This window comes from Haemaphysalis longicornis, unplaced genomic scaffold (genome assembly GCF_048455015.1).
Source record: "Haemaphysalis longicornis isolate Haplotype H1 unplaced genomic scaffold, Haemaphysalis longicornis Haplotype H1 scaffold_6, whole genome shotgun sequence".
NCBI lineage: Eukaryota > Metazoa > Arthropoda > Arachnida > Ixodida > Ixodidae > Haemaphysalis > Haemaphysalis longicornis.
In genome coordinates this window covers 42497130-42513466 of record NW_027526407.1, presented here as the reverse complement: position 1 = coordinate 42513466, position 16337 = coordinate 42497130, and the positions used below count along the sequence as shown (strand labels likewise).

The 16337-nt window shown below is 44.6% G+C and overlaps 1 protein-coding gene across 4 annotated transcripts in view; it reads right to left on the bottom strand.

The window, feature by feature from the left end:
* Pcx (pecanex) overlaps nucleotides 1-14748 on the bottom strand; it is a 79934-nt gene extending 65186 nt beyond the window's left edge. For all 4 annotated transcript variants that reach the window (XR_013317002.1, XM_077674107.1, XM_077674108.1 and 1 more), the window contains exons 1-4: nucleotides 14431-14748; nucleotides 10476-10675; nucleotides 6151-6362; nucleotides 2434-2568 (exon numbers count right to left, since the gene is read on the bottom strand). Coding sequence is in view for 3 of the 4 variants with exons in the window: in XM_077674107.1 (XP_077530233.1) it covers nucleotides 2434-2568; nucleotides 6151-6362; nucleotides 10476-10675; nucleotides 14431-14583 (700 nt within the window). In the remaining variant the exon portion in view is untranslated. The remainder of the gene's footprint in view (nucleotides 1-2433; nucleotides 2569-6150; nucleotides 6363-10475; nucleotides 10676-14430) is intronic.
* Between the last annotated feature and the right edge of the window lie 1589 nt (nucleotides 14749-16337).

Sequence of the window (16337 nt, the reverse complement as noted above, 5' to 3'; positions counted from 1 at the left end):
AGACCTAGAAATTCAGATTTTAAAAGTTCTAGGGCGTTAACAGCAAAACCGTTTCAGGTTAAGTGTTAAGTGATGCCCTTTCCATAGAGTTTCATACTAATATATACTAGAGGGAAATCTGGCGCCACTGTCTAGGGGAGCCACGCTTCAGCGAGCATGCCGTCATGTACCGGGCAGGCACGTTCCACTTGTCCTTGGCATGGCTCACGAACAGTCTGAAAAGTTGGCTTTGGCTGCAAAAATGCAACATTATTACCGCAGAAGATTATTTGAATTTGTTTTCTTATTATAAAATTAAAGCTTCAGAAAGATTTATTTGTCAGGGATTATTTAGAAGCTTCATGGAAGATGAACAAAAAATAATGTTACCCCTTTTGGCTTCAAGACGAAAAAGAAGCCATGTGGCTAACCAAGCCAAGGAGGCGAGGAACGTCGCTGGCTGCAATGGCGCCGCCCACGGCGGCCCGCGAATGCAGCGCCAGATTTCCCTCTAGTATATATTAGTATGAAACTCTATGGCCCTTTCATTTGGGATAAAGAAAATATATACTCGACAAAAATCAGTTGTCTGTCCCTTTAAAGAGAGAGAGAGAAGGCTTTTTATTGAAAAAGCAGAGATTTTTGCCGGTGTTTGTAATCACCTACATGCTTCTCTGCTAGGGATTGAAAATGTAGGGAAAAAAGGCCCTAGAAAGAGGTGGGTAGGAAGAAAAAAAAAGAAAAGAACACTGGCGTAGCTTGACGGGCCTGATGGGCTGTTTTTCAGATTATGTCCCAGAATTCACAATATTAAAATGTGAACAATGTCCTCCAAATAGGAGATACAAACTTTTAAGAGCCTGATGCTGCTTTGAGGGGCGAGTCCATGGTCCTAGGACAGTCTTCAGAGTTGCTGGCCCTTGATCTAGGCATTCAATATTTTCAAAAAGAAAAACGGGATCTTGGTGCCAAGTAGGCCACACATTCTAATAAAATATGTTCAAGGGTTTCTATAGAAGAACAGTTGTCGCAGTACGGGTTGGTCCTAGGACCCCAGCGGAGCCTCAATGCATGCTGTGCAGAGAAAGGTATAAATGAGATTCCATACACTATGCTCTATTCAACCACTGCTAACACCTGTCATGTGAGCTCTCTTGGCAGTGGAGCTGTAGGCGCCCATTGCAGCCAAAACCCGTTACAATGAACACTGCGTCAACGGAATTCCCACGACAGCAAAGTATTCCCCGTTCCCCACCGGCCACCTGTAGAGTTATAGGCGCGAAAAATTCCCTTCCCCGTCAAACAGCGTTCTCCAGACCATTCCACTACAACGAAATTTGTGTGCGGGAAGAATTAGAACTTGCAGTTTGTTTTTAAGAAGTTAAAACTCACAAAATTAAACATTAGTAGCACTGCGAACCTGCGCACGAAGTTATCATAATATCCTTCTTTTTTTCACTATGGTTGAACCTCGTTATATTGAACACTGATATAGCAAATTATTGGCTATAGCGAACTAAATACAAACTATGGTTGGTCATGCTTTATTTCAGTAACACTTATTCTTTTATAAGAAAACTGAAGCCATGAGATCTGCGCAATATCGGATATAACGAAGAAATATTTGGCCAGGAGTCTGAGAAGCTATTTGGAAAAAAAAAAAAACGTCCGAAACTGCAGGAGCATAAAAGACCCTTTGTTCGTGGACACTGCGGAAAACTTCATCCTGCTCAGTGCTCTGAGTAGCCACCAGACGAAAATCACATTCTTCATAAAATAAATAAGGACACAGGCCTGTATTGTAAAGGAACTTCGTTCTGTTGTAATTTCACGAACTCATGTTCCGCTTCATTGAGGTTGAAATGCAACAAGAAAAGGAAGTGTTGCTTTGTTTATAGTGGATTTGAAGCCTAAAAAAATACATTTTTGTATTAGGTATTTTTGCGCGAGCCAGATTTTCTTTTTTAGAGCCGATTTCTAGGTCTACTGTTACAACAAATATCAGATATAACAAACTAATTTGCTGTCCCGATACTACTTTGTTGTAATGAGATCGACTGTACATGAAATGTCTCTCGATGCATTAGCATCAACATGTCACTGCCACAGCTATTGTTTAATGCAAATAACAATGTAGCCAACACCTGACAATGTGGCCAACACCAAATTGAGGAGGAATCTACAAGGTGTGAAGCCAAAGCCAAGCCATGTCAAGACAAAACTACATCTCAATCCTCCAATACATTCCAGCAGTGCTATCGCAGAATTTTTTTAGAGTGCAGCATGACTCTTAATCATTCAATTTTCAAGTAAAATGCGAGTTTCCCAAATGACTAAGAGATAATATATTAACATCGCATGAAAAAGGAACATTAAGGTTATTTGAGTAACTAAAACGACACTACTTGTTAGTGCCTGTGAGGTGTTCATTTCTTCTTCCCATCCCCAGCTCACCTTCCTGAAGCACCTCATCGACCAAGCCGAACTCGGGGCTGCCAGGCGGTGCAACCCCAGTGCGGTCCTGTTTGCCCGAGGCCGAGCCACCAGAACTGCCCGAACTGTTCCGATGGTGCACGTCCACTTGGAGGTCTGGGAAACGGCACATGACATGGAAACACACGATCACAAGTCCCCTGTTTTTAAAGCGAAGCTGTCTTGTGCTAGAAGTGTGTCTACCGGGTCACTTCAGCATAGGATCACACACACTCGCTCCAGAGCTAGTGTAAAATGCTCTGTAGCTTTCAGTCTAATGTAGGTATCTTGGAAAAAATCATACTGAAATTGACTGCGAAGATGACTCCACCATTACACCAAGTTCCATTTATTTGTCATGATTAGCTTGTCCACAGTGAGGCTGTAAAGGTTACAGAACTCTCATCTCCTGTCAATACATAGTTGTCTATACAGAGGGAGCAAGGTTATGGAAAATGGCTGTAGCTCTTGTTTTATCGAAATTATACCAATATAAATTATATGATAGTTAATTTATATTTAATTCTGAGGAAGTTATGAGTATATGTCTTTATTCAATCCATATATAGTAGTGAATTGCCATACATTTTTGCAACACTGGAAAAGCTCTAAATTTTTTCACTGCCACCATACTAAAACAGCGCAAAGACAATTTGTAACATTGCTCGATTCAAAAGATGCAAATTTATTATTAATAAGCCCAGTGAATTTAACAAAAATGCACTTAATTAGGCTGGGTAATCGGAAAAAAGAGAGCGGGAACTGACACTCCAGTGCATTTACCCGTGATTAAAAGATACAAATGTGAACGATGTAGGTAGGCATCAATTAAAAAACAACCAAAAACTTGGGGATTCTGAATGTCAAAAAATGGGTTAAGGAAAAAAGTGCTTTTTTTAGTGATTTGATAATTAGCTAATGGCTGCTTGACAACGAATCGATAAGCAACTGGGGAGACCCAGTGCCATCTTCGAGTGTGTGTTGTAACATCTGCGTACTAAAAAAAAAGTCGAGAGCCCTAGATGCAAGGATTCTTGAAGAACAGCTAGATTTTACACAAGCTCCAGAATTTGGGCAGCGTTTGAAATATGGAACAAAGTTGAAGAGTAGTCAGAGAGGAGAACTGTTCTGATGTAATTCCAAGTTCACACTGCAAACCCAACCATTATGGCTGCCTACCTATTCCTGTGGAAATTCATGCATGTGATGATGATGACCCCCCATTATTACTAAACAGCGCAACAAAAACACGGACTTTAGCTGAGGTACACAGGACGAGCGCTGACTTTCAACTGAGCTTTTATTGAAAAAACATATTTATACCCCACACACCTACACACAAGTGCTATAAATGCACACAACAAAACAAGCGATTCATCATAGCGGTGCTATGACGGGCCACACACGCTCTAAAAATTCCCATTAAGAACACACGCACTTGAAATGATAATAAGCCCTCTCAAGCCATGACACACGTGTTGCGCCCCCAGATTACTTTCTATGTTGCGTTCCTTGTAAAAAATCAAGTTCCTTGGCTGACAGAGCAACCGAAGGTACGCTGACGCAATTTTCCCCCAACCTAGCAATTTTTGCTGCCTCCACTATCTCCCTTGTCATCTGGTCACTATGGCACTGAATGACTTCACATTTGTCGAACATGGGAATGATGACCCCATCTTTAAAAGCAAACAGAAGCTAGGGCTTTAGCCTAAAGTGTTATTTAGCTTAAGCGTTATTTATTAGCACCTTTTACCATATCAAAGTTTGATTCCTCAAAACAGCAGTAAGTGCTGCTTGAAAAACATGAAAAGACAAATTTGACGTACTGACACAAACTTGTTCCTCAAAAATTTTACGCTTCGACACTGTTACTTCGAAGCATGCTTGCTAGCTTAACTTCTCGCTCAAGTTACTAAAATCAAGCAAATGTAGACCGATTCAATGACCCATGACGTTACAACACGGAACCTCCATTCCTGGCTGAATAATTAACCTTTTTGCAGCTCAATTGTTTGTTTATTAGCGAGCACTCATTAGCACAGCTCACTAATAAACAAAAAAGTAAGTGCCATGCAGGTTTGAAATATATGTTTGAGTGCACATTTGCAAACCAAAGGTTGTGGCTTTCCTACAAGCCAGAGGCTAGTTCCTTTTTTTCTAGTTTCTGTTTTCTGCATTACCCAGTTATATTTCCAACAATTATTTCACAGTTCACATAAGAGCAAGCCCTTTAATGACCCTTTCCTTGGTATTTTCTTCAGTGTTAGATTTCAAATCATCCACAAAGGGCCATCATTCAGTGAGATCTACTAGGAAAAGATTAGCGCTTCAGCAATCAAGCTGTTTTGCATTTCTCAAAAGACGGTTCCTGTCACAACACGGCAAAACGACATGCCCTTACAGTCGGAACGCAGCAGCCCTCAAGCCACCCCCAGCAGCGACCGAAGCTCCGGCAGCAAAACAGTGCGATCACAAAAGAAGATGAATGGGATAAAAAAAAATGCTGTGTGACGTCAAGGTTAGCCAATAGAGGTATCACCCGAAAGTGGCTGAGGAGTATCCCCCCGCTGCATTTGTTTTCCCTAATATCTCGATTATTTGTGTGATGTTTGTGATAAAAATGGTGTTATTGCTATCACGGGAAAGCAGTCTTTTTAATAAACTAAATTTGTATTTTGTCTTCATGGCCCCTTTAACTCTTTCAGACGCTATGCACACGACTGTGTGCATTTCAATCCTGCGGTTTTTCACAATCGCAGTGTCTAGAGTGCCGTCCGACGGCACTCTAGCTGACCGCTGCAGGCATGGCTAGAGTGCCATCCGACGACATTTGAATATTTATCACTAGCCTAGCACCCGCCGAAGAGTCTGTCGTTGTAGTGCAGAGGATACGTCTTAGCTTCTTGATCCCAAAGTCAGTGGTTCGAGACCGGCTCTTCTCTCGGCTGTTTTTTTTTTTCGTTATTTATTTGAAGTGTAATTTCTGTGCCAGAGGTTAGTTTTGGTGTTTAAATGATTTCTTTGTGTGCGTTAGGTTATCTTATGTTATGTTTAGGTTAGGTTGCCTAGCTTTAGGTTATCTAGAGTGATGTACTGCCAGAGGCGGCAATTTTGCCACAAAACGCTGGTGGACGTCTATATAGTGGAGTGCTTATAATACCGTCTGACGGCACTCTAGACACGGGCTTTCACAAAAAGAAGTACCAAAGCTGAAAGTTTTTTGCTAGTTTAGCATAATTTTGTATCCTTCGTCTAACAATGAAGATTTTTAGGGCCCACTGGCAGCTAGTAAGATTACTAAGAGCATAAAAAAACAAAATGGCGACGCACACGATTCAGCGGGTGAGCTTTTTCTACTCTTTTCCCTCATTTTTCTCGAAAGACTTGCGGCCGCAAAAATAGAAACAGTGCAAGTCACACAAATATATATGTATATGGATATACTCAGTGCTACTTGACGCTCCTGACTAATGTGGCGCTGTGTGCACAATTCTGTGTATGACTGAACAAAAAAAAAAAAAACTAAAATTGTGTTGGGGTCAGTAACCTGCTCATTCATCTTATTTGGTGAGATACAGAGCATAGAAACAACAAAAAAAAAATTGTAGGAGCAAATAGCGAGCGGCGTCTGAAAGGATTAAGGCTTTCGCGTTAACATCTCTCCAGCTGTTGGTCCCGGTTGGCATTCCCCTCACTCACCGATGCCGCAAGCGCCGTGCTGCTTTATCTCAAAGTCCTCGGAGCGTGCCAGTCGCCCGAGAAGTTCCATGGAGCTGGACGGGGCCACCACGCCGCTGCTGCCCGGAAGCTGCCCAGCCTCCGTGAAGGAGTTGCGCGAGCTACACTGCACAGGCGGAGTCTCTTCATCCGTCCTCTGCTTGAGGATGGCCAGCTCAATGTGCTCCGAATCCCTGCACAGCAGCGAGGAGCCAGCTTAAAGCATCAGCGGACAACGTGAAGGCTAAGGTCGGGATGAGCTGGTTCAAAGCAGCTCCATATTTTATTTGCCTATGGCATTTCTACAACGGGAACACCTCTGGACTGCCCAGGAACTGCCCCAGGGCCGCTCTGAACAGGCAAATAAAAGAGACATCAGCTGTGTCCGTCCTTTCCGCATTTTTCAATCTCCACTCGTGGGCAAATTCAGCTGTGCTCGATCGCTTCAAAAACAGTGCAACGTAAAGAGAGCTACAGTAGACATGACGTTTTACAAACGACTGCTTGCTGAACGTTCGCAAATTGAAAAGCGAACCGCGAGCTCCTGTTGTTTGATTCGTACTGAATTCGAGAATGCAACGTTCATTAGCTCCAAATATTTGGTTCTGGCCAAATTCGGGGGAATGCTGCAAACACTCAGGCTTGCATGGGCTGACTGACCCAGCACTAGCCGAGTGGCTAGACACGATGTAGGCTCAAGATTTAGCTGCCTAGAATTAATCATGCCAGCATCGCATACATCTTTAAATGTGTAAACAAGAATATGCACTTTTCCTTTTTCTTATTTCCTGTTGGGATTTTTTGCGTCCCTGAGAGTACGCCCGCAATCGTAAGCAGCGTTGCACACCCTAAAAATACGATAAAGCGAAAAAACATTCAGCACATAGTTGAAAACGTAAAAGCCAAGTTTTTATTCCTGATGTTACCATAGAAACAGAGACAGCGACCAAAAGAAACTGTTCAAAACCTTAAAAACAACAAACACCACTAACTCCCAGAAATATTTTACTTGCATGACATTTTTTCCCTGGAAACTGAAAGTGCAAATTGGACACGGACAAAAAAAGGGGACAACAGGACGAGCGCTAACAGGACTAACAGGCCGCTAACAGGGGACAACAGGACTAGCGCTCGTCCTGTTGTCACCTTTCTTTGTCCGTGTCTAATTTGCGCTTTCAATTTCCATTATGCATCACCAACAGGCCAAACTATGGCCCATTTTTCCCTGCTTGTTCTGTTGTCAATTGATTCTAACTTTCCCATTTTTTCCCCGATATCTAATATTTTCTATAATGTCCTATTGTTAAATGCTGTTTGATAAGATTTGTACGATGTCTGCAAAACTCACTGATTGTACTGTGCTCACAACTTACCGTAAAAACCCGCATATAATACGAGGTTTTTTTCCAAATTTTACTATGTAAAATTTGTGCCTCGTATTATATGTGGATCCCAAAGTTTTCAGCCGAAAATTTGCACTTTCGGTTTCAGAGGAGGGTGCGCCATCTTGCGGTGGCGTTCGCTGGCTGCTGCTTCTCTCAGCCGGCGCCATTTTGATTGTTTTGACCACGCGGAGGATCTCGGCACGTTCACCGCAAGTCTATCACTATGTCGGGTGCACGAAAACAGTATTCGGCTGCAACTAAAAGAAATGTTATTTTATGTGCCGAGACCATCAGGAATTGCGCCGCAGGACGGCAGTTCGGCGTCACCGAAGGCAGCATTCGTGGGTGGAGAAAGCAACTGGTGCTTGACTGTATAAAGTCTGTGTGTTGTCGCCGGCCTGGAGCACTGTTGTGGATTCCCATCGGTGCTCGTGTTGGATGCCTTTCGCTGCCACCTGGCCGATTCCGTGAAGAAGTTGTTGCGCGAACCTTGCACCCAACTCATTGTCATTCCAGGAGGAATGACATCCCAGCTGCAACCGCTAGACGTTTGCATCAACAAGCCTTTCAAAGACTGCATCAGGTCCTGCTACCAAGAGTGGACGAGGTCAGGAGACCCGTAAGTGACAGCTACCGAATGGCTGACGCGGGTTTCTCCAGCGGTGCTTTGTGGCTGGATCGCGGATGCGTGGGCCAGCATCCCAGAGGAGCTCGTCAGTTGGTCTTTTAAGAAACGCGGCATCTCGAACGCCCTTGATGGCACTGAGGACCACTTTCTATGGGAAGGCATTTCCGACAAGGCGACTTCAGGAGACAGCGGCAGCGAACCTGACGATGACTGAACGGACGTCGGGAGACAGTGCCAGCGAAAACTGACAATGACTGAACGGTAACTGCAGTGCAAATAAATGTTTTCTGTGCTCTTTACCTCGCATTATATGCGGATGAAAACTTTTTTTCTGAATTTGCTGTCCCAGAATTACACCTCGTATTATACGCGGGTCCGTATTATACGCGGGTTTTTACGGTATTTCCAAAACAACTAGCATAGGAGGCCACGCCTACTGTTCGGAAACCTTGGGACCTCCTTTTGTAAACTTCCCTAAATTTGAATTTGAATTTGAACATGCCTCCCGACCAGACGGGCTTCCTCACTATCTCTTCTCATTTCTCTTCATGAAAGCAACAGAGTGTGGGGAGAAGTGGAGCTCCTAACCTGCTGCTTTATAGCTCCATTCTGACGCTGTTAAAAATGCGATCCTGCTCGTGGGGTATTCCTCCCTTCACAGAAAACAAACAATATGGTTACTGGCGAGGGCTCTGTCCACTATTCCTGCTGCTTTGTCCTGTACGTATCTGGCACTGCACCTTTCAGTTTCCACACACCAACCAACCCAACTTCACACAATCTGAAATCAATGCCTACGCCTCTTCTCATCTATTTTTTGAGCCCTGAGAACCACTGCAATGACGCCAATTTCGGCACGTGTTGCATTTGGGGCTAAAGTACAGGCGTGGAATTTGAGCTTTTGAAGCTTTCGAGGGGTTTCCATTTGCATAACTTCGTGTGATTTATTGTCTGAATTCCAGTGGTTACATCTTTAAAGGCCAACTGTAAAGAAAATTTGCCGGCCCCAAATTCTACATCAACGTGCGGTTATACACCATGAAAGTCTCTTGTGACCTAATTTTAAGCTCCACATGCGCGCAGTATCTTTATTAAAACCGTTTGAAAACACGCCCATTCAGCCGAAGCTGCAACAAGCAGAGTGTCGCCACAACTGCCGCCATTGCGGCGAACTTCCGGATGTGACGTTAGATTCAGGACTCCCGTGCGGCCGTCGCCTCTCCCTAGTAGGCCTTTTACGTACGGTTTCACGCGGGTGCGCAGCGTAAGTGCTTTCATGCATTTCCGAAACGTGAGAAGCTGAAGAAGCTTCGGGTTGTCAAGACATAAAGAGCGAATTTGAAAAGTGCCGGTGACGGTCGACGCGAGGTGATACGCGGTCGGCGGGCGAGTGCGGCGGTTAAACAGGGGCGGACTTCGTGGTTTCGACGGCCGCAGCAGGCTCTCGGTCGACTCTACGAGATTGGTCGCACAAATGGACTCAAACTGGGTTCAAGCTGTTCCGGATAAGGACGCATAGCTACACTTGCATACAATTAATGAGAAGTAAGACTGCGCACAAGTGAACAATCACAGCAATGGAAAAACAGTATGGGGTTAACGCTATATAGTCGCTTAAAAGGCCATTAAAGGGCCACATTAAAGGGCTGCTGAAGAGCTTCTCAAAAATATTTTGTTGGGGGCATTGCTTCATAGTTTTCTTCAAGCTGAACAGAAAAAACATGTTTACTTCATGTGTAAATACATCCAAGACACCCTTTTTCACCAAAACAAATGACTTCTTCCCGAGGGCACGATCAGAGCCCTGGCTGCCTTTCGCGATTGACCAGGAAACTTGTTTGCACCTCGCGTTAGTATGTAACGCCTAAAAAACACCGACACTCGTTTATGCCTCACGCTGGAGCGCTTCGTAACGCGTACTAAAGAAACACCGGGACACTCGTGCTTCGAAGACACGAGACATGAGCAAAGCTGTATACCTGTACCCCCCAATGGTTTCATTTCCATTGGCAAAAACGCCAAGAATACACTGATACACTGAATGCTTCGCCCCTCCTTAGGTTTCCCGTTAGTGAAGATGCCACGGCATTTTTTGCTTTCCCTCTCAATCTATAACTTCTTTTACTGAAAAACGAATGCTAAAGGGCAAATTTTTCATTTAAAACCGAGAGCGAGGCTGCCTTTTGCATTCCTCTATGCATGCCTGCACGTACGCATTGCATGCATGCATACATGTGCGTACGCGCATGCACACACACAAACTGCGCAAAGTTATAAAAATCAACTACGCTTACTTTTTCGAACCATGACCTTGCGAGCCCTGGGCCGTGTGGTCCACGGACACGGAACGGTTTGATTCGTCGCTTGATTCCTCGATGCACTCTCCGCTGTCGTACATTTGGTGGAGTCGCACGTTGATGATCTTGAGCGTTGCGAACAGCACCCCAACGATGCCGGCGTAGCAAAGCCACACTGGCAACGCTGGTGCAAGGAACTGCACAAGGAAAGGCGGGAATGGTGCCCCGATTAACCAATTATGCATGCAACACAGCAGGAGGGTTAAACATCGTAAAGTAGTGCTTGAAACAGGACGACAGCAGAGAAGACACACACGACGGTGCTAACTCGCAACTGATTTTATTACGCATAAACACAAATATATACTCAGAATGAAGACGTGCCCGGGTCAACCCCTCCAAAGTGCAGTTTGATAAACGCAACATCACAATGGTTACAGGATTACGATTCGATAAATGCAAGATTACAATGTTCATGTTCAACAAACAACCCACAAAACACCCAAATTAATGCATTTGATAAGAAAAGACTTTTTTTTTTTTCATGTAATGCCACTGATGCGTGGCTGACACACTTTTCATCGTTCTTTCTTATATAGCAAGCTTCAATTATCTCCCGTGTCAATTGGAGATTGTGCTGCCACAACACGCTGGTGTTCTCAAATAGTGGACAAGATTGAACTTGACCCTTATCTGTGTGGGTCGCGCAATGTCGAGTGACATGTGCATGAGGGTTTTCTTGAGTGACCTCTGGTGCTCCATGAGTCAAACATTGATGCACCTGCCTGACTGGCCAATATATACGTTATCACATGACAATGAGTACACAATTCCCGTGTTGCATGGGACGAATGGCGAAGCATGTTTAACAATGCAAGAGCTGTCAGACTTCAGTCCTGACAAATTCCTTTCCACCAATTTACACAGCTTGCCAAGTTTATTCGGAGCAGAAAAAAGTACTCTAACACCATAACGTCCGGCAACATTCTTCAAGCCACGGAGCAAGAATATATAGGAGGCGAAACGGCCAATCGCGATAAACGCGGGTGAGCGACCCGATAATGTCACAACGAAAACCAAGCCGCACTGCAAAGCTTCGTCGCTGCGACGATGAAGGAGAGGGTAGCGGCACCTGATGAACGAAATTATAGCGGCCTCACTTCTTTCCGTGGCTGTGCAGTGCAATGCCGAAAGCGGCAGCCGAGCAGTTTTAGCACCCTCGGCAGATGCCGCTAGCTTAACGTATCACGAGCGCTTGTGACATTATCTGGCCGCGTTAGGAAGCCTCGTTTCTCCTCCTACATTGTTCTTGCTCCGTGCTTCAAGCCATGTGATAAACGGTGCATATACGAGATCACAGCGGTTTTCATTCGATCTTCCGCAAGACCATCTTTCCTAGATCACGCTGTCACACCGACCACTTTTACTAACTTCTGGGCAGCCTTGTGCATTATGTGCTCATATGCTCCGGGAAGGTTAAACCACCAATGGGAAGAACAAATTTTGTGTCGTGAGTTTTTTGCGCCTGCCCTGAGCTAGTGCACTGTTGACACTACAGTTGAACCTCGTTATAACGAACACTGATATAGCGAATTATCAGCTATAGCAAGCTAATTACCAAGTTTGGTTGGTGGCGCTTCATTTCAACGACACTTATTCTTTTATAACGAAAGTGAAACGGTGAGAGTCCTGGTCACTATCGGGTATAACGAAGAAATATTTGACGAGTAGGCTGAGAAGCTACTTGGAAAAACTCCCGGCATCCGAAACTGCAAAATTAGAAAAGGCCCCTTTGTTCGTAGACACCGTGAACTTCATCCTGCTCAGTGGTGTGAATAGCCACCAGACAAACATCACATCCTTCCTCGAAAAAATAGGAACGCAGGCCTGTTGTGTCAAATGAACTTTGTTATGTTTTAATTTCCTGTTTCATGTTCTGGTTCATCAAGCTTGAAATGCCACAAGGAGAAAGATAAGGGTTGCCTTGTTTACAGTTGGTTCAAAGATTAATATAATGCGCTTTTGTATCAAGGATTTTCGCGGAGCCAGATTACCGATTAGTTTGAACCGATTTTTAGCTCTACTGTTACAACAAATATCGGATATAATGAACTAAATTACTGTCCCGATACTAGCTACTTCATTATAACGGGGTTCAACTGTACTTCAACACATGTCCAACCTGCCTTTCCAATGATACAGGTAGATTTACTCAGATGCAGATGCATTCAGTTTTGAAATCAAAGTTTCCCATGGTAAGACACGAAATTGAAGCAACGAGAGCATTACTGAAATGTGGCAGAGCCCATCCATTCTCACATGTGTTCACACGCCGCTTTTTTTGCTTTAGAAATTTCTCTTTTATTCCGTTAATGTGGCAGGCACTGAACTTAAAAGATGAGTCGTCATAACAATGACTGATGCTCTGCACTCATAGTGCCCCAGTGCAGGTTTGGTGCAATCCCGGCAACTCTTTTCTGCTCTTTTTCGTGTGTATTAAGTCGACTTGCCTCAGTATCGATGCCTTTTCAGGTCATCAGATATGTTTTGGTACAACAAAGGTAGGAGGCAGGCCAGTCGGTTAAAAATGGAGCATCAAAACAACACACAAAAAGGAAAAACAGGGCTAGAGATTCAAAAGACCGCACTCATGCATGTCTTTTCAATCTCCAGTCCTGTGTTTTTGCTCTCTTTTCGAGTTCCGTACGGGCTCATAAGAAGCTCCACAACAGCCTGGTACACCTTTGGTCTGTGTTCTCTCAGATACCCTGATGCCGGAACATTCACATTTTTGCCGTATCCAGGTAAAATAGCTGTTACAACAAGAGTTGAGTCACACTGGGAACTAACAAGCTGCATCCCACCTCCCCACTACCGTAGATAAACGAGGAATTTGATTCACTTCACTGCATCAGACACTGTCAATTGCCTATTCATTCACGTTTATTTCTTTGTGCCATCCTTCTGACTTAACTAAGGTCGTAACGACAACGTTTTTGCATTTCAATGTCTGTTGAGCAAACTTTTTCCCTGTATTAATTTCCTTTTCTAATAAGCCATGCTTCTACTGCTTGTTCACGTGCTTTAACATCTATACAAACAGTATAAATCCGATCCTGAAAGTTTGGCTGGTACCTACACGAAGGGAGTGTAAAGCTACCTTCGTCACTGAACTATCTAATTGTAAAAGCTGTAGTTTGACACGCTGATAATCGCCAGTTCTGTGTTCATTGTAACTAGTTGCAACACATGCTTTAGAGTGTGTTTTTACAAAAAAAAAAGCGTATCGTACAGTGTCATGAATACATTAAAAGGCCGGGCAAATTAGGCTGCGACATAGTCGAAACTTAAGACAACTTGAAGCGACCACAGAAACCACACCACGATGACCAAGCTATCGTGCACGCACGATAAGATTACACAGCAAGATACTACTTTCAAAATGCTAAGGACATTTCAGTAGCAAACACGCAGCTTGGTGCAAGAGTTAAGACGCTTCTAAAATGTTACGGGAAAGAAATTTACGTTCTTAAATGAAACCTGCCGAAATGAACAGCACGCAAACGCCCCTTACCGCTGTCTCGTCGTTTTGTCGAAATAATGCTTCGACCAGAATTTTAGGTGCATTGCTATGGGGTTATAAGGGCACCACAAGAATTACGACAGCAACCGTTCACAGATAAGCTTTTTTAGGGCACCCTACGGTTTCCCACGGCATTAGTCAATCCCTTCACTGCCTGCAAGCTCTACTGCCAACATGTGGGCACTGCGATGCGGCTGCAAAGCCACGGCTGGTCGCCTACCACCAAAATACAACCGCTGATAGGCAGTCACAAGGGCTGCTCAAAAGCTATCAAGCCTACATCATGATGTCTCGTATGTTGACGCCGAAGACAACAGGGTCGGATGCAATTCTCGGCATCAGCAGCGTAAGAAAACTTCGTCCCCTTACCATGTGCAGCGAGAAGGGTAAACATAGCAGGAACAGCCACAGGTACAAGTGCAGAATGTTCGACTCATGGTCTTGTCGCGGATCGTAGAACCAGCCTCCCGTGAAACTTGCCCAGACCCCTTGACGGAGTATCTCGAGCGTCTGGGAACCCATCTAGGGGCAAAACTGGCGCACCGAACTCGCTGGTATCGTGCTGGCGCCTCTCATCTCGATCCTCACCTCCAAGTGGCCACTCATTCTGTCCGCACACAGTGGAATATAACGCGATCCGCTAACGGGATCATGCACTGCGAACGACACTCCATTGCAAGCGAAAAAACCCGAGAGGCTGTGACGGACGATGCGTTAGCGCTGTGGATTACTGCGCTTGTTAGAGGACTCTAGTTTCGGTTTCAGTATTGTGGCCTTGGGAATTTGCTGTATGGTTTGTTTCATTGCCAATCCTCAAGAACATGGAATGAAGAGTAGCTTTTGCGTTTGGTGCTGTCCACTACTATTTTAACGTGTTTTAATCATATTCTAGCCCGACGCCACCGAAACGCGGATGAACATTCTGTATCACAACGCACGGTACCTGTCGACAAAAATGTAGGGAGTTACAACGTTTGCATACGCTACTTGTCCAACGTTTCATGAAGTTGAAGCGCAAATAACAGGATAACCTAAATCCTCGTTGCTGATTGGCTAAGGGAGCATGCGCTTGACCGGGATCGGAACTGGGAGTGCGAACTTTCTACCGTAAAACTGGCCGCCGCGGGAGCACGCGCTCAACTCCGGGTGGAGAGCGCGCGCCTCGAAAAGCAAGCCTCGCAGCACGAGCGCATGCGCAGTTTGGTAGGGGAAAAGTCAAGCTCACCCGACGAGAAGGCAAAATCAAGTACGAAAAAGAACTGCCTAACAATTCGCCATAATTTGCAAAGCGAAAGCTTTCAGTGTCAGATTAAAGGCTAAACGAGACTGTAGTTGAACCTAGTTATAACGAACACTGATATAGCGACTTATCGGTTATAGCGAACTAAATACAGACTTTGGTTGGTCACGCTTTATTTCAATGACACTTATTCTTTTATAACTAAACTGAAACCGTGAGAACCGTGCGATATCGGATATAACGACGAAATATTTGACCAGGAGGCTGAGAAGTTAATTTAAAAAAAACACCGTAGTCCTAAACTGCAGGAGCATGAAGGCCCTTTAGTTCGTTGACACTGTGGAAAACTCCATCCTGCTCAGTGCTGTGAGTATCCACCAGACGAAGATCACTTCATAAATAAGGACGCAGCCCTGCTTTGTCAAGTGAACTTTCTTCTGCAGTGCAATTTCACGTGCTCATGTTCCGGTTCAATGAGCTCGAAATACAAGGAGACAGGTAAGGGTTACCTTGTGTATTGCGGGTTCGAAGCATCAAACAATCAAATAATGCATTTTTAAATAAAGTCTTTTTTGCGCGAGGCCAGTTTGTCGATTCGTTATAGCCGATTTTTACTTCTACTGTTATAACGAATATCGGTTATAACGAACTCATTTGCTGTCCCGATACTACTTCGTTTGGCTGTAGTAGCAGTCCTCGTTGTCGTCGGCGTCGACACGAATGGTACCAAAATGGCCGCCGCTCTAAAGGGGAAATAAATTGGTATCCTGTGAGAACCCCGGTCGCCAGAGCAGCAGTCAATGTTATAATCATAGCTCTAACCCGGCACCCTGGCAGAATGAAACAAGGGTGATCCTGGTGCGCCGCGTGCGCCGCGACAGGTACACGTGGCGGCCCGTGCGTACAACATGTGGACGCGGAGGAGACTGCGGGGAAAAAGAAGCGTGAAGTGCGGCCAATTTGCATGTCGAAGTGATTCGCGCCAACAATTACTAGGAAAAAATAAAAATGGCTTTGAAACTCTAACCAACAAGCG